At 42.3% G+C, this 22,757-nt stretch overlaps 1 protein-coding gene across 2 annotated transcripts in view; it reads right to left on the minus strand.

Moving 5' to 3' along the window:
- Positions 1–18,425, minus strand: part of LOC119124718 (syntaxin-3-like) — an 81,115-nt gene extending 62,690 nt beyond the window's left edge. Inside the window, exons 1-9 of one of the 2 annotated variants that reach the window (XM_037254944.1) lie at positions 17,934–18,423; positions 16,021–16,095; positions 15,843–15,942; positions 15,364–15,438; positions 10,726–10,796; positions 7,951–8,059; positions 7,628–7,701; positions 6,615–6,749; positions 1,922–2,032 (exon numbers count right to left, since the gene is read on the minus strand). In XM_037254944.1, the coding sequence (XP_037110839.1) occupies positions 1,922–2,032; positions 6,615–6,749; positions 7,628–7,701; positions 7,951–8,059; positions 10,726–10,796; positions 15,364–15,438; positions 15,843–15,942; positions 16,021–16,095; positions 17,934–17,966 (783 nt within the window). In that variant the 5' untranslated portion in view covers positions 17,967–18,423. Of the gene's footprint in view, positions 1–1,921; positions 2,033–6,614; positions 6,750–7,627; positions 7,702–7,950; positions 8,060–10,725; positions 10,797–15,363; positions 15,439–15,842; positions 15,943–16,020; positions 16,096–17,933 lie in introns of both variants that reach the window. The other variant, XM_037254950.1, reaches the window with a different exon arrangement.
- Positions 18,426–22,757: the final 4,332 nt, after the last annotated feature.

The raw sequence follows: 22,757 nt of genomic DNA on the forward strand, positions 1-22,757 counted from the left end.
GGTCATGGCGGTGCCCACACAATCAAGATGACCACCGGCACCTGTTCCCGCTTAGCGTACTGATTATTTAAACTCCGGACTCTCGTCTTCACTCTGTCAGGTCATTCTTTTACCCTGCCCGTGACGCCACCCCTGTGCTCACTGTGCTCTGCCCGAATGATTCCCGTTGCCGATGTTGCCCGTGTACCGACCCAACTCGCTTTGCTCGCCGCCTGTCCTGACCACTTGCCCATCTTTGACCACGCTTTGATCGGCGCCTGCCCTGACCACCTGCTTGCCCCTGACCAGGACTACCAATCCAGTCTTCCACTTCCCCTTTGCCCTTTTTCAATAAAGATCCGTGCCGCACTTGGTCGCCCTGCCTTGATTGTGACATGGACATTGGTGTGAACAGGGCATTCAAAGTCAAGTTCTAAGCAGTGTGGGAGTAATGGATGTTAGCGACCACTCGTTTACTAAAACTGGCATTCCACATCAACGGCAAATCTTGCCATCATTCCAGGAAGATTAACAAAGGAACTCCAACCGCTGGACATTGGTGTGAACAGGGCATTCATAGCCAAGTTGCAAGCAGCGTGAGAGCAATGGATGACAGACAGCAACCACACGTTTACTAAAACTGGCATTTCACATTAACGACAAACACATTTACTAAGATTCAGAGGCAGCGCCGAGCGAGTTACGCCATCATATGTGAATAGAATGTGGATGCCTGAAAAAGCTTTAACTGTTATCTGTGCTTTCTGGAAAGCCAAGATCATTACAACAAGACTGACTCCAACAATGACGAGAAGGAACTTAGCATGTTAAATGGCAAACTTGCCGAGCTGTTTGATTCGGAAACAGCAGATGAAGACTTTGATGGATTTGTGGATAAATATTGCTGAACAATAATGTAAGTACAGTCCTGTACATTGTTAAATAGTTGAATGAAGTACAACAATACTCGCTGTCATGTTCCCACTACCTTTTTTCTATACCATATGCATGCATGCGTCCTATGATGCGGTGCGTCGTATGTGTGGGTTAAGTACAGAAATGACTCTTGTAATTGAGTCTCCACATTTTAACCCGAAACGCCTTATGGTGGGGAAAATACAGGATTATGAATAAGGACGGAAGGGTGCCCAAGTTGCGGACAAAAGACGGAGAATAAAAATTTGGTAAACTGCCCACCTCTGTCCACTCCCTTCATGACCGTCACTCTGTTGTTGATTTTCATTTTTTTTAACTATGCCTACAAAACAAAAATACTATTCAAAATGCCCCTCTGGCTGTCAAGATTGTTGTAAAAAGAAGAAAAAAAGTAAGATTGTTGAAAATTGTTGTCAGTTTTTTGGAGTGGAGGAAAACTATAAAATCATTCAATTCTTGTGAAAATAATATAAAATCAGTTTAGCAATTAAAGTTCTAAAAAAGATACAAAATCTGAATCTCTTAAGTAGTCAGCAGTGACAGTTTGTGCTCACACCTTGCAGACCCGCTGGGTGGATTGGCATGAATTATGGAGAGATTTAGTAAGCCAATTTGTTAGTGACCCGAGGTTCCACAAAGTAGTTCCAACTTTACTGCTCCATTTTTCCCTACCACTGGAGTGGTGCTAGAAGTGCACCCCCCCCACCACCACCAAAACCATACCTCAAAAACATCGTAAATCAGGACTTTATTAAATCAAGGCACCACTGCATATATGTACCATTTAGTACAATATTTAAAATCATATTTCTTGTTATTCCTAAAATAAACTTTGTCGATTTATTTCAAAATAGTAATACAATGAGTATGTACGAAAAACAGTAACCATCACCCTAATTCTCATTGTGCTATGATTATTTGATCTCATATAAAACTCAGATATTAGTAAGATATAACAAGTGAAATATTTAAAATAAGTTACTTGAGAAAATCAAGCCAAACTTACCCTGCGTGCTTCTTGTTGGAACTTGGCTGCTTTCTTGGTGTCAGCAACTGCTCTTTCTACAAAGCCCACTGATTGGTCCATGTTACTTTCAATTCTGTCAATCATGCCACCCTAAAAAATGGAAGGCAAGAAATAAAGAGCAAACACAGGCACACATTCTCCAGATGAAAATTGTGATTCCAGAGCCATTCATTCACGGCACTTACGGTGGGTTGCACCAACAAAATTTAAACTTTAATCAGGGATTAGTAAAACCATGTTTAAAAGTGAGGTGATCTGGTTTATTAAGATTAAAATTATTACAATTAAGAAGACCTCTGTTGCATCATTGCATCTCAGTTTAGTAAAAATCAGTTTAACGAAATTTAATCTCAATTCAATCCAATTTACAGAGATGATCGTGGATATTGAAATAATAATAAACAACAAATTATGGATTTAAATGTATAGGCTGTCGCTACACCACTGTCAAGCCCCCTGTGTCGACAGGTGCTCTTTTCTCTCTCTCTCGATAAAACATTATGGCTTGTATCTGACAGAGGAACAGAGGTTTGGTTTGCGAATATTTGGATGTAACGAATGTTGTTTTTTTGCTTAGGGTTTATCCGAAGTTACAAAGACGTTTGCTAGACACTCGGGAACACCGTTTCTTTGGATGTGACGAATGTTGTTTTATTGTCAGGGTTTATCCGAAGTTACAAAGATGTTTGCTAGACACTCGCGAACACCGTTTCTTGTCATTATGACGTTTTGAATCCCCTGACAGGAGTGCGGTGTCTACCACGTGCGCGCACACGTGGACATTCACCACTCAGTGAGGTGTGGTCTTGCATTGTTGCTAGTTAGCAAAAACGTTTGCCTATTGTAATTTGTTCACTTGATCTGCTACATTATAATGGCTTGGCATCTTAAACTTTTCCTTCTTTGACAACAACTTGCTGAGCGAATTAATGGAGCAAATAGAAGAAGAAAAAACAGACAACATGGTGAAAAAGAAATGATGCATACACTGGCAGTAACTGCCTGACAGTTGGCATAATAGATATAATTGGGGAAAAAGCAAAAACTAAAAACTAAATCCACAGTTGTCCAAATCCATCCATCCATCCATCCATCCATTTTCTATTCCGCTTGTCCCCCCGGGGGTCGTGGGCGTGCTGGAGCCAATCCCAGCTGTCAACGAGCAGTAGGCGTTGGACACCCTGAACCGGTTGCCAGCCAATCGCAGGGCACGCAGAGACGAACAACCATTCGCCCTTGCACTCACATCGAGGGACAATTTGTAATGCTCAATCAGCCTACAAAGCATGTTTTTGGGATGTGGGAGGAAACCGGAGTGCGCAGAGAAAATCCACGCGGGCACGTGGAGAACATGCAAACTCCATACAGGGAGGGCCGGAGGTTAAAGATTAAAGTCCCAATGATCGTCACACACACACCTGGGTGTGGTGAAATTTGTCCTCTGCATTTAACCCATCCCCGTGTGATTTTAATCCATCCCCTGGGGGAGAGGGGAGCAGTGAGCAGCAGCGGTGCCGCGCTCGGGAATCAGTTGGTGATCTAACCCCCCAATTCCAACCCTTAATGCTGAGTGCCAAGCAGGGAGGCAATGGGTCCCATTTTTATAGTCTTTGGTATGACCCGGCCGGGGTTTGAACCCACAACCTTCCAGTCTCAGGGCGGACACTCTACCACTAGGCCACTGAGCTGGTGATCAATCAATCTGAGGTGGAATCAAACCTGCACCCTCTTAACTGTGAGGCGGATGAGCTAACCAGTGCTCCACCAAGCTGCCCCCCCCTATCGATTTTCTTCAAGAAAATTCTATATTTTATGAAATAGTTAAAATCAAATTTGTTTTAATAATACAAATTAAGATGAGTTCTAAAGAGAAGTTTTAAATTTAGTCTGTGTTATTTTAAACTTGGTCTACAGCAGGGGTTCTTAACCTTCGAATGATTCCAGACCCCCAATGGATTGTCCAATATGGTACTATACCCCCTAACCCTAACCCTAACCCTCCCCCGCATTGAAATATATATATGTAATTTGTGATGTAAACAAAATGCAGCAGCAGCAACAACCTACTACCTTACTGTCTCTTGCCTTCTCAGCCTTTGACGCTACAGCGATGTTGTGGTCAGTTATGCTGCTTGTGGTCCCGCCAGACCTCAGCTGATGGCCACAACACCCACTGCCTGTGCTGTCAGTGCTGCCAACTCTACAGATTAATCGTTAGGTCTGCAGATTTTTACGTTCATTTGAGATTGTCAGATTTTAACTACTTACAAGCATAACGACAGTGAACAAGAACATAAGCATAACTAAAAAAGAATAACCTGTGAACAATAATAGGTACAAAATAGAAGAAAATAACGAGAGATACTAAAAAAATACCTGATTACGAGAGATCGAGTCCCATACCCCAGCATTTGGGTCCCATACCCCAAGGGGTATGGATACCCCCGGTTAAGAACCCCTGGTCTAAAGTTTGGTTCAATGAAATTTAAACTCTAGTTTTTAAAGTGAAACTTTGTTGGTTCAATCAATCTTTAGATTGCATAACAGTGTGATTAACCACAATCGGGCAGGATAAAATTATGTATAATTAAAACAAGGGCTGGGCGGCTCGGTGGGCACTGGGTACCACGTCCGCCTCACAGTTAGGAGGGCGCAAGTTTGATTTCACCTCCGGCCCTCCCTGTGTGGAGTTTGCATGTTCTCCCCATGTCCGCGTGGGTTTTCTCCAGGCACTCCGGTTTCCTCCCACATCCCAAAAACATACTTGGTAGGCCAATTGAGCACTCCAAATTGCCCCTAGGTGTGAGTGCAAGTGCGGATGGTTGTATGTCTCTGTGTGCCCTGCGATTGGCTGGCAACCAGTTCAGGGTGTCCCCCGCCTACTGCCCGATGATGGCTGGGATAGGACAGAGTGGTACAGAAAATGGATGGATGGAAAACAAGGGCTTTCTCTTTCAGACAAAAGATTGTTTCCCCCGATAAGTTTTCTTTGTCACACTCCTATCACGTCTCGTATTTGCTCCTCGCCATTTACGCGTTTCCTCGCGTGTCAGTGTTTGTTGTCATGGTTTCTGTTCGCGTCTCTGTCCCGTGTCTGTGCACTCGCTCCTCACCGTCGGTGTCTACCCATAATCAGTGCAATCACCGTCACCTGCCCCGCGTTACCTGTCTTGTATTTAAGCCCTGTCCACGTGTCACTCCCTGTCTGATCGTTCTGTTAAGTCTGTTAGTCTGTCTCTGTTAAGTCTCTGTTAGCCCGTCCTGTTTGCCAGTCCTGTTGTACTGTCCTGTTGCCCCGTCCTGTTAGTTCCCGTTTGTTCCTGCCGGTTAGTCCTACCATGCTCTCCTGCTTGTTTATTCCCCTCATCCTCTCCTCCATCACCCTTTTCCCTTCAATAAATACTGGTCCAAGCTGCATTTGGTCGCTCTGCTCCATTCCACCCGTGACAGAACGATCCGACCACTACAGCAACCAGCGCCTGGACCAACAACCACCACCTACTCCCGTATCCGCAGCGCCGGACCCGTGGCCGCCATCGGACCTCGTCCCAGCGGCGCCGGACCCGCAGCCGGCATCGGACCTCATCCCAGCGACGCCAGACCCGTGGCCACCATTGGACCTCATCCCAGCTGCACTGGACCCGCGGCTGCCATCGGACCATGTCCCAGTGACGCCGGACCCGCGGCAGTCATCGGACCTCGTCCCAGCGGCACCGGACCAGCGATCATCACCTAACCCCGCTCCAACTGCTGCAACACGTGACTCTGACCCCGTATGCCGCTGTGTGCGGTTCTGACTCCCTGTATGCTGCCGTATGCGGTTCTGTCTCCCCGTATGCCGCCAGGTGCGGTTCTGACTCCCTATATGCCACTGTGCGCACTACGGGCACAGAGACTTCGTTGCTGCCTGCGCCTGCCCAGTTAAATCTGACTCCGGACGTTCGTGGGTAATTTGGACCGGTGCGCTTCAGCCTGCACACACACACACCATGTGGGGGTTTGGGATGTCGGGAACCGTCCCTCGTAGGGGGGTATTATCACGTCTCGTCTCCGCTTCTCACCGTTTCCTCGTGTCAGTGTTCGTTGCCATGGTTTCCGTTCATGTCTCTGTCCCGTGTCTGTGCACTCACTCCTCCCCGCCTGTGTCTACCCGTAATCAGTGCAATCACCATCACCTGCCCCTTGTTACCTGTCTTGTATTTAAGTCCTGTCTGCGTGTCACTCCCTGTCGGATCATCCTGTTAAGTCTCTGTTAGTCTGTCCCTGTTAAGGCTCTGTTAGCCCATCCTGTTTGTTAATCCTGTTGTCCCATCCTGATAGTTCCTGCGGGTTAGTCCTCCCATGGACTCCTGCCGGTTAGTCCTCCCATGCACTCCTGTTTGTTTGTTCCACCTTTTTCCCTTCAATAAACCCTGGTCCAAGCTGCATTTGGTCGCCCTCCTCCATTCCGCCCGTGACAACTCCTCACTGCATTGTCTCTCAGTTGTTGAATAAAATGACAAAGTAATAGTTGATTTAGGCTTTATTCATTACTTAGGTTATGCTGAATTTTTTTTTTTTTTAATTTCACACAAAATGTGTACGCACACAAATTCTAATTAACGTTTTTGGTTGACATGAGCTTCCTTTAGAGAATACTAATCTGTTTAACTTTTATTTATCTGTCACATACCTGGTTCTCAACCAGCATAGCAATATCAACAAACATGTCATGGAGTTCTTTGATGCTGCTCTCCAACCGAATGATGTCTTTATGACGAGCCTCAATCTCGTTCAAGGCCTGCTGGTTTATTTTTGAATCCATAATCTGAAAGAGATCACATTGTTTTTGAACCTGCAACCACACCAACCCCCATCAACTCACACATTTTTGCTGAACAGTTTCAAGTCAGCTTGACAAACGTGTTTTGGCATTTTGAGAAACAGAAAAATAACTTGCTTCATTGAATCCATCAGATGCAAGACGGGGCGGACAAATAATAGAGGGAAATTTAGGCTTTTTTTCTTGTCACTTTTTCAGGCACTGCTGTTTTTTCCATCTGCTTCCTCATCTTTGAGTTTGGTTCTTATCGTTCTTTTGTTATCGATCTTTCGTTATCGTTCTTTTCTTTGAACTTCTACAGCTTCATCCCCCATTCATTTCTTGTCAATTTGGGATTTGTGTTCAGCTATTTTCATAGTCCTGGGGGAACTGTCAAGGGCTCAGAACTATGCTACCATTTCGCAGCACCCCACCTTGGAAGAGTCTAAATATAGGCTGGCCCGAAGCGTTGTGCCATAAAATCAATAATAAGTTGCCCGCTGGCACTTTCGCGGGGACCTGCGCGACCCAGAGCGAGCCACAGAAATGAAACTCGTCCTAACGGGAACGCGCACATGAGCCATATGTGCTTTAAAGTCAGAATTCTGAGAATAAAGTCAGAATTCTGAGAAAAAAGTCAGAATCCTGTCACCCCTCGTTTTTTTTTCTTCACTGGTCCTAATCCTCTTCCGTAACATACACATTACAACACTGTGATTTTTTGGGTTAGGGGAGCTAGAAACGGATTGTTGGCATTTCCATGAACTTCAATGGGGAAAATATGATTTTTAGATATGAGTGTTTTGAGTTACAAGCTGGGGTGACAAAATGAATTAAACACTTGTTTCAGGGAACCACTGGATGTGTACAACAAGTATATTTACCCCAGCAGTGAAGACAGTTGAGTTGCCTCCCTCCAGCATCTCCTCCAGATCTTCATCAGTTGTTACTTTGCCAGCTATAATTAAGTACAAAAATAAAAGGAAGCTTTTTTTGTTTGTTTTAATAATCACCTCTTTTTGTCTTTGCTTTTGTTTGCTTGTTTTGAGGTTGTTTGAGATTCTTGCATAAAAACACCACTATGGAATATATCATCACAGCATTAAGATGTGTTCATTATACCGATGCTTAGGAGTTTATGTGATACAAATCTTATTTTTTACATAAACTGTAATGGTAACTACAGCATGCATACAAAGCAACTTACTGATCTCAAGCTGTCGGGCAATCCGTCCTTTACTCTTGTCTCTGAAGTCAACTTGCGCTTCATTGTATTTTGTCATGACCTCTACGAATTTCTTCGCCAAGATAGCATGCTGTGGAATTTAAATAATTTGTTATTTTTGTCTTTCACTGGTGTAAAATGATGATGAAAATGAAGACCTCATCATAATATGAATAACTTCAATTGTGTGAATGCTCAGACAATTGTCACTATGGGCCAGATTTACTGAGATCCCAAATAATGAGTGCCAAATTTAATGTTCACTTTAACCGATTACAGCTGTTGTTGGTGGGGGAGTTGTATATTATCTAAAAAGATTGCCAAGGGTTTTCTAAGATCCTAATAATCAGTTACTAAACTGCTTGTTCACTCACTCTTGACAGATTGTGTAAACTTCTACGGACAGGTTTTAAAGCGGTGTAGAGGGTTTTGCTCTTTAGGTGCAGTAGGTATAAAATGAAGTTTAAATTGATGGAATTGAAAGTGTGAGTGGAGAAGGCAAGCAAACAATGTATGACAGGAAAGAACAATATTGCGCTGATAATTTAGGGGGAAGACAGTAACCACATAAAAGCCATATTTTATTTGATTAACCTGTCGACATCTGCACATCCTGGATGAACCTGTTAGAGTACACCCAAATAACAAGTCGGGGAAAGGCCAACACCAATTGTTACAGAGCTATCCAGATGAATGGAACTGCAGAATTGAATGGGAGGATTTTCACAGGTGAATGACCCCTTCATGTGACTGGCTTCAAGTTAGAAAATTGCTTGGCTGAATAGAATATGTCGCGATAATGTTTTGTTTCTGGTATTTCAAAGTTGACACTTGCCTTCCATTTTGCCTGCGCCTCAGCGGTGCTGCATTTTTTGCACATGGCTTTCAGACAAGCAAGATGCAAAATTCATTCCTTAATCAGGTTTGAATCACTAATCTAACTAATTTGCAAAATGTATCTATTTACATATACTCCTTTTAGAATGCACAAAATGAAATGTGTAGCAATTTTGCGCATTTGGCAAACGCTGTCCTGGCTGCACCTTGTTAGTACAACAGGTTTGATTGATTGATTGATTGATTGATTGATTGATTGATTGATTGATTGATTGATTGATTGATTGATTGATTGACGTGTTACCATTTTGTTTGTGGGAACCATATATTCTCCAACTGTTTTTCGCATTTGAAACTGTTGAGTAAATCACACCTTATTGTTTTGGAAAAAATGTGTTGTTCTCTGTCAAATTATCAATAAACAATTAAAAGAAAATACTCTTTTATAATTAGAGCACAAGGCGTTTTAGAATCACATCATTTGAAGATTGTAATCGCAGTAATGTATTACACATGCAAGCAATCCTAGAGCACTGATTTATGTATAGTACATAATAAGAACACATCACACTGCTTTTCACTAGGTCAGGGGTGCCCACAATTTTAAGCATACAAGCTACTTATAAAATGGTATTTGCCCCAAATAATCTGTATGTAAATATAATGTACATCCATGGTAAGGCACCGAAAGGCATGCAACAAGCGTATGACTGGCTGCCCTGTATGTCAATCAAGTAACAATGGGTTATAAGCGGGAGTATGCTTTTTTTTAACGCATTCAATGCCGTTGGCAGGCAGCTACAGTGGAGCCTCGGTTTTCGACCACAATCCGTTCCAGAAGGCTTTTCGAGAAGTGAATCAATCGAATTCTGAATCATGTTTTTCCACTACAAGTTAAAAAGTTAAAGTCCCAATGATCGTCACACACACATCTGGGTGTGGTGAAATTTGTCCTCTGCATTTAACCCATCCCCATGTGATTTTAATCCATCCCCTGGGGGAGAGGGGAGCAGTGAGCAGCAGCGGTGCCGCGCTCGGGAATCAGTTGGTGATCTAACCCCCCAATTCCAACCCTTAATGCTGAGTGCCAAGCAGGGAGGCAATGGGTCCCATTTTTATAGTCTTTGGTATGACCCGGCCGGGGTTTGAACCCACAACCTTCCAGTCTCAGGGCGGACACTCTACCACTAGGTTCCAAGCCAAATAAAACGCGTTTTTAAAGCATTTTTTCATTATTTTACACCATAAAATAGTAGGCTAGGCTGGGGAATGTATTGCCGTATCTGTAGCAACTCGCTTGTGTGTTTCATTCTAATAGTAAAAGATATCTTTTTTAAATTGAGGGAAAAAAAGCACAACAAAGAGCAAAGGTTTGTTGGTAAGCACAGTCGCCCCTCTCGCAACATCCTTTAAGAGCGTCTTTGTTTTTTAGGATCGACCTGATTGTCGATTTTGCGATGCAAAACTCCCGCGCCAACTCTGACACACGCACACCGGACTCATATTTTGCGATGAAGTCTTTTTTAAATTCAACCGTTTTGCGCTCTACTTTCCTCTTTTCGCCATGATCAGCTTTACTGCTCCCACTTGCTTCCTTTGGAGGCATAATTAGAGTTGATGCAATCCTCAGAGTAACGAGAATGTAATAACGAACGGAGTCAGTTGGCATGCGGGTCCTCTCGGCTCGTCTCGCGAGGTTCGACAACCGAAATTTCGTCCGACATCCAAAGCAAAAATCTCAAATTTTTTGTTCGAATACCGATTTGTTCGAGAACTGGGACGTTCGAAAACCAAGGCTCCACTCTATATCAATAAAAATTGGAAGGACTGGCAGTGACTGAGGTAAAGCCATTAGAGCAGCCGACGCTCCCTTAGATCTACTTAATGAGCACCCCCGCTCTAGATGTTTGCTGTTCTAACCTGTGATTTTCTTATCCTGAGGTCAGCAGAGGCCCTCTCATCTTTGTTTGTCTCGAGCTGGTGTTCAATGCCTGTTTGAATATTTGTGCATACTGTACATGAGTACATGTGTGAAATCTTTTTTCTTTTTTACTTCTCAAGAAAAACATCAACATGTTCCTGGTGGAATAGTTACAATTATAATACAGTTATAATAGTATTATTTATGAGCACTAGATAAATATTCTACACAACTGTGTTCAAATGCCAGATGTAATACAATTTCAGAATCTTTTCCATGATTAATGTGGTCTATAGCCTGTACAACTCCACTGGAAAACAAACATTTTTGGATGGTGAAGTAAAACTTCCCCCGTGAGTCGTCACCTTATCGTGGTGGAGGGGTTTGCGTGTCTTAATGATCCAAGGAGCCAATTGTCTGGGGCTTTATGCCCCTGGCAGGGTCACCCATGGTTAAAGGGTCCTAGGTGAGGGGCCAGACAAAGCACGGCTCACAAGAACCCCTTATGAAGAATAAAATAAATGGATTTCGTTTTCCCTCGCCCGGACGCGGGTCACCAGAGCCCACCCTCTGGAGCCAGGCCTGGAGTCGGGGCTCGAAGGCGAGCGACTGATGGCCAGGCCTTCGCCAATGGGGCCCGGCCAGGCACAGCCTGAAAAGGAAACGTGGGTCCCCCTTCCAATGGGCTCAACACCTGTGGGAGGGGCCAAAGGGGTCGGGTGTTAAGTGAGCTGGGCGGCGGCCAAAGGTGGGGACCTTGGCAAGTTCGATCCCCGGCTGCAGAAGCTGGCTCTTGGAACATGGAATGTCACCTCTCTGGCTGGAAAGGGGAGCTGGTGTGCGAGGCAGAAAAGTTCCGACTAGACATAGTCGGACTTGCCTCCACACACAGTTTGGGTTCTGGTACAAGGTCTCTTGAGAGAGGCTGGACTCTCTTCCACTCTGAAGTTGCCAACGGTGAGAGGCGTTGAGCAGGTGTGGGCATACTTATTGCCCCCCGGCTTGGTGCCTGCACATTGGGGTTCACCCCGGTGAACGATAGGGTAGCCTCCCTTCGTCTTCGGGTGCTGCCACCGCGTCCCAACCCCAGATAAGCGGAACAAGATGGATGGATGGAAGTAAAACAAAATAACAGAGCTCATATTGTTGTAAATGTGCACTCCTTGTTGAACAGGATGTGGCTGAACCAATCACCTTCAAACACTTGTTAAAAGTAATTTGGCTTCTTAAAATAAATGTAAGCAATAGCCTTTGTGTACTACTTTGAATGATGAGCAGTGTTGTGTTTGCTCCAATCATAAATTTTGAGATTAGGTCAAAAACATTAACCCTGAATCATATTTCATATCACCATTGTTGGGGCATCTGATCGGAACTGTGGCCATAAGGTGGTTGGTGCCTATCATAGTGGCAATCCTCGAACTTGCTGGTGGACACCTGCGGTACTAAATTTCGTCAAGCTGAAGGAAGAGACTTTAACTGCCAAATTATATTTGTCATTTATTTGTTTGGATTATCATTATTATTGTATGCATGTTTTGTATTCAGAGTTTCTTTCGCGGATTGTGACTTGCACCTGGGCCAGTACTGAGTATGTACTTGATTTGTTGCACTGGGGACCTGTTTGGCGGTGGCACTTCCTGTTGGTGTTGTACGTGCTGTCACCGTTTGAAGGATAGCATGTTTGCGTTCCATTGCTGTCTGTAAAAATTTGGACTCGTTCCCTTTTTGGTGTTGTGCAGCCATCGAGGTACGATATACAGGACTGTCTCAGAAAATTTGAATATTGTGATAAAGTTCTTTATTTTCAATTAAAAAAACAAAAATGTCATACATTCTGAAATATTGCAAGCCTTTTATTATTTTAATGTTGCTGATTATGGCATACTGCTTAAGAAAACTCAAATATCCTATGTCAAAATATTAGAATATCATAAAAAAGTATACTAGTAGGGTATTCAACTAATCACTTGAATCGTCTAATTAACTCGAAACACCTGCAAGGGTTTCCTGAGGCTTGAAAAACACTCAGCTTGGTTCAGTAAACTAAATCACAAGCATGGGGAAGACTGCTGATCTGACTGCTGTCCAGAGGACCATCATTGACACCCTCCATCAGGAGGGTAAGACACAAGAAATTTCTCAAAGAGCAAGCTGTTCACAGAGTGCAGTTTCAAAGCACATTCACAAAAAGTCTGTTGGAAGGGGGAAATGTAGCAGGAAACGCTGCACAACCAAGAGAGATGACCGCACCCTTAACAGCATTGTGAAGAAGAGTCGCTTCCAGAATTTGGGGGAGCTTCAAAGACAGTGGACTGAAGCTGGAGTCCAGGTATCAAAAGCCACTGTTCACAGACGTGTCCGGGAAATGGGCTACAATAGCCGTATTCCCATGGTCAAGCCACTTCTGAACTCAAGACAACGGAAGAAGCGTCTGACTTGGGCTATGGAAAAGAAGCACTGGACAGTTGCAGAGTGGTCCAAAGTCCTCTTTTCAGACGAAAGCAAGTTTTGTATTTCATTTGGAAGCCAAGGTGCCAGAGTCTGGAGAAAGGCTGGAGAGGAGCAAAATCCAAGTTGCTTGAAATCCAGTGTGAAGTTCCCACAGTCAGCGATGGTTTGGGGAGCCATGTCAGCTGCTGGTGTTGGTCCACTGTGTTTCATCAAGTCCAGAGTAAATGCAGATTTTAGAGCACTACATGCTTCCATCTGCTGAAGAGCTATATGGAGATGATGATTTTCATTTTCCAGCATGATCTGGCACCTACCCACAGTGCCAAAACCACCAGTAAATGGTGTACTGGTCATGGCATTACTGTCCTCGATTGGCCTGCCAATTCTCCTGACCTGAACCCCAGAGAGAATTTGTGGGGTATTGTGAAGAAGAAACTGAAAGACACCAGACCCAACAATGCAAATGAGCTAAAGGCAGCTATTGAAGCATCCTGGGCATCCATAACACCTCAGCAATGCCAGAGGCTAATTGCCTCCATGCCACGCCGCAATGATGCAGTAATCCGTGCAAAAGGATTCCCAACCAAGTACTGAGTGCATTAATGGACATTTTCAAATGTTTGATTTTGTTTTGCTGTTATAAATCTTTTATTTAACTTGGTCGGAGGAAATATTCCAATATTTTGAGATTGGGTTTTTGAGTTTTCTGAAGCTGTAAGCCATAATCAGCAAAATTAAAATAATAAAAGGCTTGCAATATTTCAGTTGACTTGTAATGAATCCAGAATGTATGACATTTTTGTTTTTTTAATTGCATTACAGAAAATAAAGAACTTTATCACAATATTCTAATTTTCTGAGACAGTCCTGTAGTTGCTTGTCACGTTGTTGATGCTGAAGTTTGTTTGTGTTTGTTGGACATTTCTTTTATTGCTTTTTCTGAGTGTATGTTTTATATGATTCTATGTCTGTTTGTAGTTTGACGGAGACAAAGGAGACAAATGAAGACTATACGTCTACTGTAAAAAACTCTGGTGTAGTCTATCCGGAGGGAGTGATAGAGACCATCGGGCCTTTTTGGCCTGTAGGACTCTGAAGGACGCTGATATGCCAAGTGGAACGCTGTTTGGACGGACGGATGGATGTTATTTTGTCGTCCAAGGTTGAATTTTTTGGCCAAAATACCAAACGGATGTTTGGTGCAAACACAACACTGCTCGTCTTCAAAAGACCACAATACTTAGTTAAGATTGGTGGTGGAAGCATCATACTTGGTGTTTTTTTCCTTTAGCTGGGCCTTGGGCCCGGTACAGGCAGGTTGAAGTAGTAGTCAGTCTTAGCATAAAACTTCTATGCTTGGTTAAAAACTCTTACATGGTTTAACTTTGTAACTGTCATATGAAGTGGACTCGCGGGAACAGAAACCTTGAAGACAAAACGCTGATTCCAATGACATCACATAATCTCATCCGAGTCTGCCATTATCTATCCATCCGTTTTCTGTACCGATTGTCCCCATGGGAGTCGCGAGCGTGCTGGAACCTATCCCAGCAGTCATCTGAACTGGTTGCCTGCCAATCGCAGGGCACACAGAGACAAACTTGCACTCACATCGACGGGCAATTCGATGCTCAATCGGCCTTTTTGTGATGTGAAGGGGTTGTGATGAAGTGCCCAGAGAAAAAACACGCAGGCACGGGGAGAACATAGAAACTCCACTCTGGGTGGGACAGAGGCGGAATCGAATCCGCACCCTCTGAACTGTGAGGCAGACGTGCTAACCAGTCTACCGCCGTGCCGAATTTTATTTTTAATTTGCTATACCCACTTGAATGAGTGAACGAATTATATCTTCACAGGTCACTCTTGGAACCAACAAAACCTTGCATCTCATTTACAGTAGATCCCCGGATCTCGACCGTTCCAGAAGAAGCGTCAAAAAGCGTTTCAAAGCAATTTGTCTAAGTTTGTCTAAAACAGTACATAAAACCACAAAAATACAGTACAACAAATGTTTGGAGTACAGCCTTACGTGGTCCGTACACTATTTTAACACTAAACGTACTTACCCATCTATCTATCTATCTGTCTGTCCGCCCAACCGCCCGCCCACCCGCCCATCTGTCCGTCCGTCCGTCTGCCTGCTCGCTTGCCCAATACAAGATACAAGGTAGCGTACTGACTCTTGAGCTTGTTTCTTGCGTTGTTGGCAGATTTCTTAATCTCATTGGTCACTGCTTCAAGATCATCCTGTGTTTCTAAATACAGAAATAGGAATGGGGAAGGGGGGGTATCAACGGAGAGACCATGCAAAGTACAATGAGTGCTGACGTACTACAGGGATATGAACATACACCACTGCAGAGAAATGATTGTGAATTTAAGCACCTGTTGTTGGTCTGGTGGTTTTGAGTGTGTGTGTGTGTGTGTGGGGGGATTGTGTGTGTGTGTGTGTGTGTGCGCAGGTGTGTGTGCGCGCATATGTCCATGTGTGTGTGCATGCGTGCATGTGTGCGCGTGCGTCCAGGTGTGTGTGTATACATACGTGTGTGTGTGTGTGTGTGTGTGTCTGTGCGCGCGCGTGTGTGCGTTTGTGTGTGTGTGTGTGTGTGTGTGCACGTGTGCACCCGCGTGAGTCAGTGTGAAACTGAAGGTAATTTACTCTGGTCAGATGTGGGGGAGGATAAGATGGTGGAGTAGAGTTTTTTTATTTCTGTTATGCTGTCATCAGTCTTTTCAATACTGGAGCGGATATCCTCAATCTAAAAAAAGAGCCACATACAGACCATATGAAAAACAACTTATATTTTGATCAAATTAACATTAATTAAGAAAAATACCTGGGCAAAAAAATCTTCCATAAAATCCTCATTCTGCATGGGAACCTCAACGTCATCCCCTCCAACATCACTTGTCTGAAACCATATCGGAATACGTACATTAAAGAGGAGATTCAGACTGCGTAAGCAGTATCTACATCAGTATGCATTCTTTAAAGCATCAGTTATGTACTTCATGTGCTCAATGTAAAAACACAAAACTTTGTTTAGTGTCTAGTCAAGAAAGAAAGAAAGATTTACAACATAGTGCTGTGCCATCATTTTCAGATTAAATTTGAATAGTTGTCCCTCGCAAAAAAAAAAGGCTATAATTCAAAAGATTTGAGCACATAGAAAGATGTATGGTATGAGGTGTCCTTTTTTTGGGATCATAATAAAGTAAATCTAGTAATGATCTATTTTCAAAAAGAAATCATTAACTACATTTTAAAAGTTTTTCAAGTGATTTTCAGGTGATGTTAGGTGGCATATAACAAGTTGTGTTGAACAATTCTGGTATTGAGGAGATTATATTATATTTTTAAATATTTAATTTCTAAACTTCTGTTTTTAACTTCTGTTTGTTCTTTTGAATTCTCTGAAATTGTGGCTGCTGTACACTGGAATAACTTATCTTGAATTGCCTACATAATATACCGTTTTTTTCCGTGTATAATACGCCCCCATGTATAATACGCACCCTAACAATGGCATGTTGATGCTGGAAAAAAGCCTGTACCCATGTATAATACGCACCCAATTATTTTTTTTTTTATTTTATTTTTTTTTTTTTAAGTCCCAATGATCGTCACACACGCAGGGAGGCAATGGGTCCCATTTTTATAGTCTTTGGTATGGTCTTAACTAGGCTGGATGTATTTTTTTTGTTGGCGTTGATTTCTCCGACTGCCCATAAAGGCACCACCGCGATCAGCTGAAAAGAGAGGAAAGTGACGTGCGGACATGTGAAAAAGGCGGCTCTGTATGGGAGAGACGTTGAAGAGGAATAATAACACCCTTGGAAACCAAAACTTGCCCCTCGTCGTGACTCGGAGCCGCAACAAATGTTTCGGATTTGTGTAGGGTACATTGTGACAGCAAACGAGCAGGTGATCGAGCAAGCGTCTGATACGAGAGCATTGCGTTCGTATGGAGCGTGTTTGAAGTGAACAGCAGAGACGAAAGGAACAAGGCAAAGTGTTGTGAAATAAAATATTACCTGTAATACGCATTTTGTTATTTGCTGATTGTATTAAACTATCACATTCATTGTCAGTCAAGAAGAGAAGAGGACTATTATCCCTTCTTTGACGAAATGACCAGAGCACAGTACAAACACACTATTGTTCTTTCGGTATTTATTCAACCCACATTCTTTCACAACATGACAAGAAGAGAACAATACATAAATCAATACTCGTACCAGTACCATGATTTTCTTAAAAAAAAAAAAAAAAAATTAAATTAAAAAAAAATAATTTAAAAAAAAATTGTACCCATGTATAATGCGCACCCCAGATTTTAGGACAATAAATTTGTTAAATTTTGCGTATTATACACGGAAAAAAACGGTAAATTTCTCTTTATAAATGAATTTTCTTGAAATACTCAAATAATGTATTGAGTAATTTTAAGGATTTTTGCACGCTTGGTACTATATTTTAAATACTTTTCAAAATCTCAAGTAACCACTTTGAGAACCACTGCAATAGGTCATACATTGGGTTTGAACAAGCGATTTTTAACCTATGGTATATTTATAGAGTTTGCTTCTAAGTCAGATTTCATATTAATACATTAATTTAGTTGATGAGCAACAGTGATGTGCATAATAAATCATCCCAACGGGATATTGAGTTGACAACAACAACAACACAAAGGTTGTCCTCACAAGAGCCTATACCCTTAGGGTAGACCATTAGCATTCTGCCTACCTCCTTGAGCTGTGCCAGTCTGTCCTTCATCATGAGGAAAATGCTAAACAAAAAAGGTATTTGTTAAAAGAGATAATAAATGCAATCAATTTAGGAAATTTTAGGGTTTAACAAACAAAAACAAAGTGAAACTAACTGAATAAATATATAATAGAAATTACTGATTCGGTTGGACTCCCCTCTCTAATGAGACATTGCTCTCTATCTAATCTCTATCTATCTGAGGTTTCGCTAAGCCTCTCTCCTCTAAGAACAGATTAGGGTAGTAGTTCAGGATGACAAACCTGTCCCCTCCCCCACAAGTTCCAAGTCAGCTTTATAGACTTTATATTCCCAAAGTAAGGAATTATGCCACTTAGAATTTACAGTATTAGGCTATGTTTTGTACCATGATGTTTTGTTCCAAAAAAATTAATATACTGTGAAAGATCAACCCACCTTATCACATGAAGTTTCCACACAAATGGATTCCTGCAGTTTTTGAGTAATGCTAACTTGACCTACCGTAATTTTCGGACTAAAAGTCGCTCCGGAATATAGATCGCATTAGCCATAAAATGCACAATAACGTGAAAAAAAACATATATAAGTCGCTCTGGAGCATAAGTCGCATTTTGGGGGGAAATTTATTCGACAAAATCCAACACCAAGAACAGACATGAACGAGCAACAACAGGCTAAACGTATGCTAACGTCACATAAACACAAACGAAAAGCTGAGAACGGGCCTGACGTAACATTCAGAGTTATTAAAAAAACTATTACATAAACAAAACGTTTATAAAACCATCTGTGTCACTCCAATTCATTAAATCCATCGATCGTCCTTTGTCAACAATGGGTGCGCGCCGCTGACGGCGCTTGCACTTCAAAATATTCCACATGCCCATAAAACGATATATAAATTAGATATTAAATAACTATTATATAAGCAATAATATTATCAAACCATCTGTGCACTCTAAATCATTAAATCCATCGATCAAATTCCTCATCCTTTGTCAACAACGCCACGCGTGCGCCCTGACGTCAGCCTCGTCGTTATTCCACAGATCTAGTATATAACTATATTGTAGCGTTAACAAAGTACAAGGAAAGACGTGGGTTTGGTAAACGGCTCTTTATTTAACAAAACAAACTTCCAGGCGTGTGGCGGCGTGGACTTCTAGCCACGGAGGTGGAAGAGAGATCCATAGAATAGGACCGGGCGTGCGTAAAAGCCATGACCGAGCCCCATCCACCGTCCCCGGACAGCCACCCGGCCGAGCGCCGGCCCCCAACGTCTATCCACGGAGGTGAAAGAGAGCTCCGTAGAGTAGGACCGGGCGTGCGTAAAAGCCATGTCCGAGCCCCATCCACCGTCCCTGGACAGCCACCCGGCCGAGCGCCGGCCCCCGACTTCAACCCACGGAGGTGAAAGAGAGCTCCGTAGAGTAGGACCGGGCGTGCGTAAAAGCCATAATAGTTTTTCAAACCTTCTGTGTCACTCCAAATCCTTAAATCCTTCAAACTCTTCGTCCTCCGTGTCACTTAGAAACAAAGTCGCATATGATGGTAGTACGTGGGGCCCTTCGTCATCTTCGTCATCCCGTGATCAATCTTTGTCCTTTTTGTAAACAACCGCCACACCGCGTCGCGCTGCTGACGTCACTTGAAATTCAAATTACTGTAATCCCTTGCTACATCACGGTTCGTTTATCGCGGTTTCACTTTTTTTTTTGGAAAATGTTTGGAAAAAAACACAAGTCGCTCCTTATTATAAGTCGCCCCCCCACCCAAACTATGAAAAAAAACGCGATTTATAGTCCGAAAATTACGGTAGTTCTTAAAGTGCGGTTAAAGTGTAGGTCCCACATTGTTATACAGTACATTGAGGTTCAATTATTGCGGCATCAGTACATCGCGGAATTTCTTCCAGAAAAAAAAATATTATATTATATTATAATTCAAAATAAACCTACTAAATTGAGGAATTCTGTCACGAAAGTTGCCTACACGCCACACAATTGCAGTACATACACTTGTACCTTTTTATAAAAAATAGTTGTTATAATAATAAGAGTTCTAAAAACATATTTACACTGTAAAACCGGCTGTGGACTCGGTCGGATTTTTGCACCGAGTCCGAGTCCGAGTCCGGCCTCTTGACCACCGAGTCCGAGTCCAGCTGTCCATTTTTTCTGTTAATTCATGTGACTGCTTAGTCTTTATTCAAGGCTAATTTAGATCAAAATCTAAATAATTACAACAGTTTTGTCTTTATTAAACATATAAACGAATACAATAAACAGATACTTTCAAGTTTCAATTCAACGACTTGAGTTTGTTCTTAGGAACAAAATCGCCTCAACCAAGTCAGCCTTCATCGCGCCGCGCTGATCAGACATGATCAACTTGAGCCCGGAAAACAGGCGCTCTACGCTGACTTGGCTGATTGGCATTGCTGGTAAATGTCCGACGCGCATTCTCAGCAGCATGATGAAAATAAAATTGAACGTATTTTTTTTATTGTCGGACTCGGTGGACTCTGTCAAAATCAGCACCGAGTCCAAGTCCGGCAAAAATGACCGAGTCCGAGTCCCCGAGTCCGAGTCCACAGCCCTGATTTACAGTATTGAACCTTCCATAGATCCATCCATTTTCTGTACCGCTTAGTCCCCACGGGGATCGTGGGCGTGCTGAAGCCTATCCCAGTCGTCATCGGGCAGTAGGCGGGGGGCACCCTGAACTGGTTGCCAGCCAATCACAGTATTGTACCTTGTTATAAAAAAAATTTTTATAATAATAAAAGACTTCTAAAAACATATTTACAGTATGTACACTTGTACCTTGTTATAAAAAAGTTGTTGTAATAATAGAGTTCTAAAAACATATTTACAGTATGTATACTTTTGCTACTACATATACGTACATATGTCTCTCTCACACACACGCACACACGCGTTTCATATTTATATTTATACTATTTATATTTGTATTTATATTTATATACATTTATACATATTTATGTGTTTGAAACTATTATTTAATGTTCTAATGATAACTTATATGGTTTAATATACACTTATTGATACACAAACAATGTCTGTATGTTAAAAAAAGGGTGACACTACTTCGCGGATTTTCACATAATGCTTGGATAATGTCTTGGAACCATTTCTCCGCGATAAATGAGGGATCACTATATATATATATATATATATATATATATATATATATATATATATATATATATACGTATATATATATATATACGTATATATATATATATATATATATATATATATATATATATATATATATATACAATATAGTATACGTATATATATATATAGGGTCTGGTAAAATGATCTGACACATTTGTAGGTTTAATAGAATGCAAATAAATTAAAGAAACCAAAAAGTTTTTTTTATTTTTGAAAAGTACATGGAATGCCATTTTGTTTTGTTGTTTCATTTCATTTTCATTTCTGTCAAGACTCGTCCTCGGTTGTTTTATTATGTGCATATCCATATTTTCTGTTCGCGTCGCCCCTCCCCTCCTGTGTTACCTCACAATCGATCACAGTCACCTGCCTCTTGTTACCTGTCCTGTATTTAAGTCCTGTCTGCCCCTCACTCCCCTGTTGGATTGTACTTGTCTCTTGCCTGTAGTCTCGTCGGTTTGTCTTTCGGTTTGGTTAGTTTGTCTCCAAGTTGGTCTGTCGGTTACCCCGGTCACTCTGTCTCCGTTAAGTTATGTTAGTTTGCCGGTTCTGTTGGTTTGTTCCCCTCATCCTCCCTTCCAACAACCTTTTCCCTCAATAAACCCTGGTCCAAGCTGCATTTGGTCGCCCAGCTCCATTTCCATCCGTGACAATTTCGTTTTCAAAAAATGTTATTTTGGTCTTATCGCAGCCACATTTTCTGGAGTTCAGTGAGCGGAACCTGGAGCTCACGTAGCTCCTCTGACAGGAGAAGATAGAGTTCAGTGGGTGACTCTTATCAGACAGTATGGCCCCCATCTTAGAGAACCTCCTCTCCTCTAGCACTTTCTAAACAGAGCCAAAGCCCAAACCTACAACAGAGCCTGCCTTCCCAATCAGCTTGTTCAGCCTCAGAGTGTCCACTTTTCTCATACCCACCAAACACACAACAGCATAGAAAAGAACACTGGAGACAATAGCCTGATAGAACATAGAAAAACTTGGAGCAGACCCTGAAAGTGACTAACCTTCTGAGGAAGTACATTCTACATTATCCCTTTTTGTACATCACATCACAATTTACTGCCCATCTCAGCTTATCTTCATCACATTTTTATTTGTCATCTCTGGGACTCCATTTCCTTGAGTAAGAGTCCAATTCATTTACGCTGCCATGGAGAGTGGCTAATTTCTATATTTTGGCTTTTAGGTGGAGATCAATCTTTGTCACTTTTTTCTTTGCCTCTCTGATTTTGTTACACGCAAAGTTGATCATCTTCATTTCATCTATAGCCAGAGTGTTCCTGTTGACGGTCGTTTATAAATTTAGCGAGAGTAGAGATAATAGTATCTTGAGATGTGAGATATGTCAGAAAAGAGACTTTTTCGCAGCAGGAGATTTGCTGGATTATAACGTGCAAGTGTCGCAGACACCATCTTGACAAACCCTACGCCCCTCAGTGAAGTGCACACCTAGGAGAAGTGCACAAATCTTTGAGCATGTAATGGCCTATTTATAATCCTTGCGCGGGCGTTGCATCACGTAACCGATGTATAGGGTTGCGCAGCAATTCTGAAACTGGTGAAGGTACAAAACCTACTCTGTGTGTCAAGACGCGATCTGTGGCCACTGCGCGAT

Source organism: Syngnathus acus, chromosome 1, assembly GCF_901709675.1.
Source record: "Syngnathus acus chromosome 1, fSynAcu1.2, whole genome shotgun sequence".
In the NCBI taxonomy this organism is placed as follows: Eukaryota; Metazoa; Chordata; class Actinopteri; order Syngnathiformes; family Syngnathidae; genus Syngnathus; species Syngnathus acus.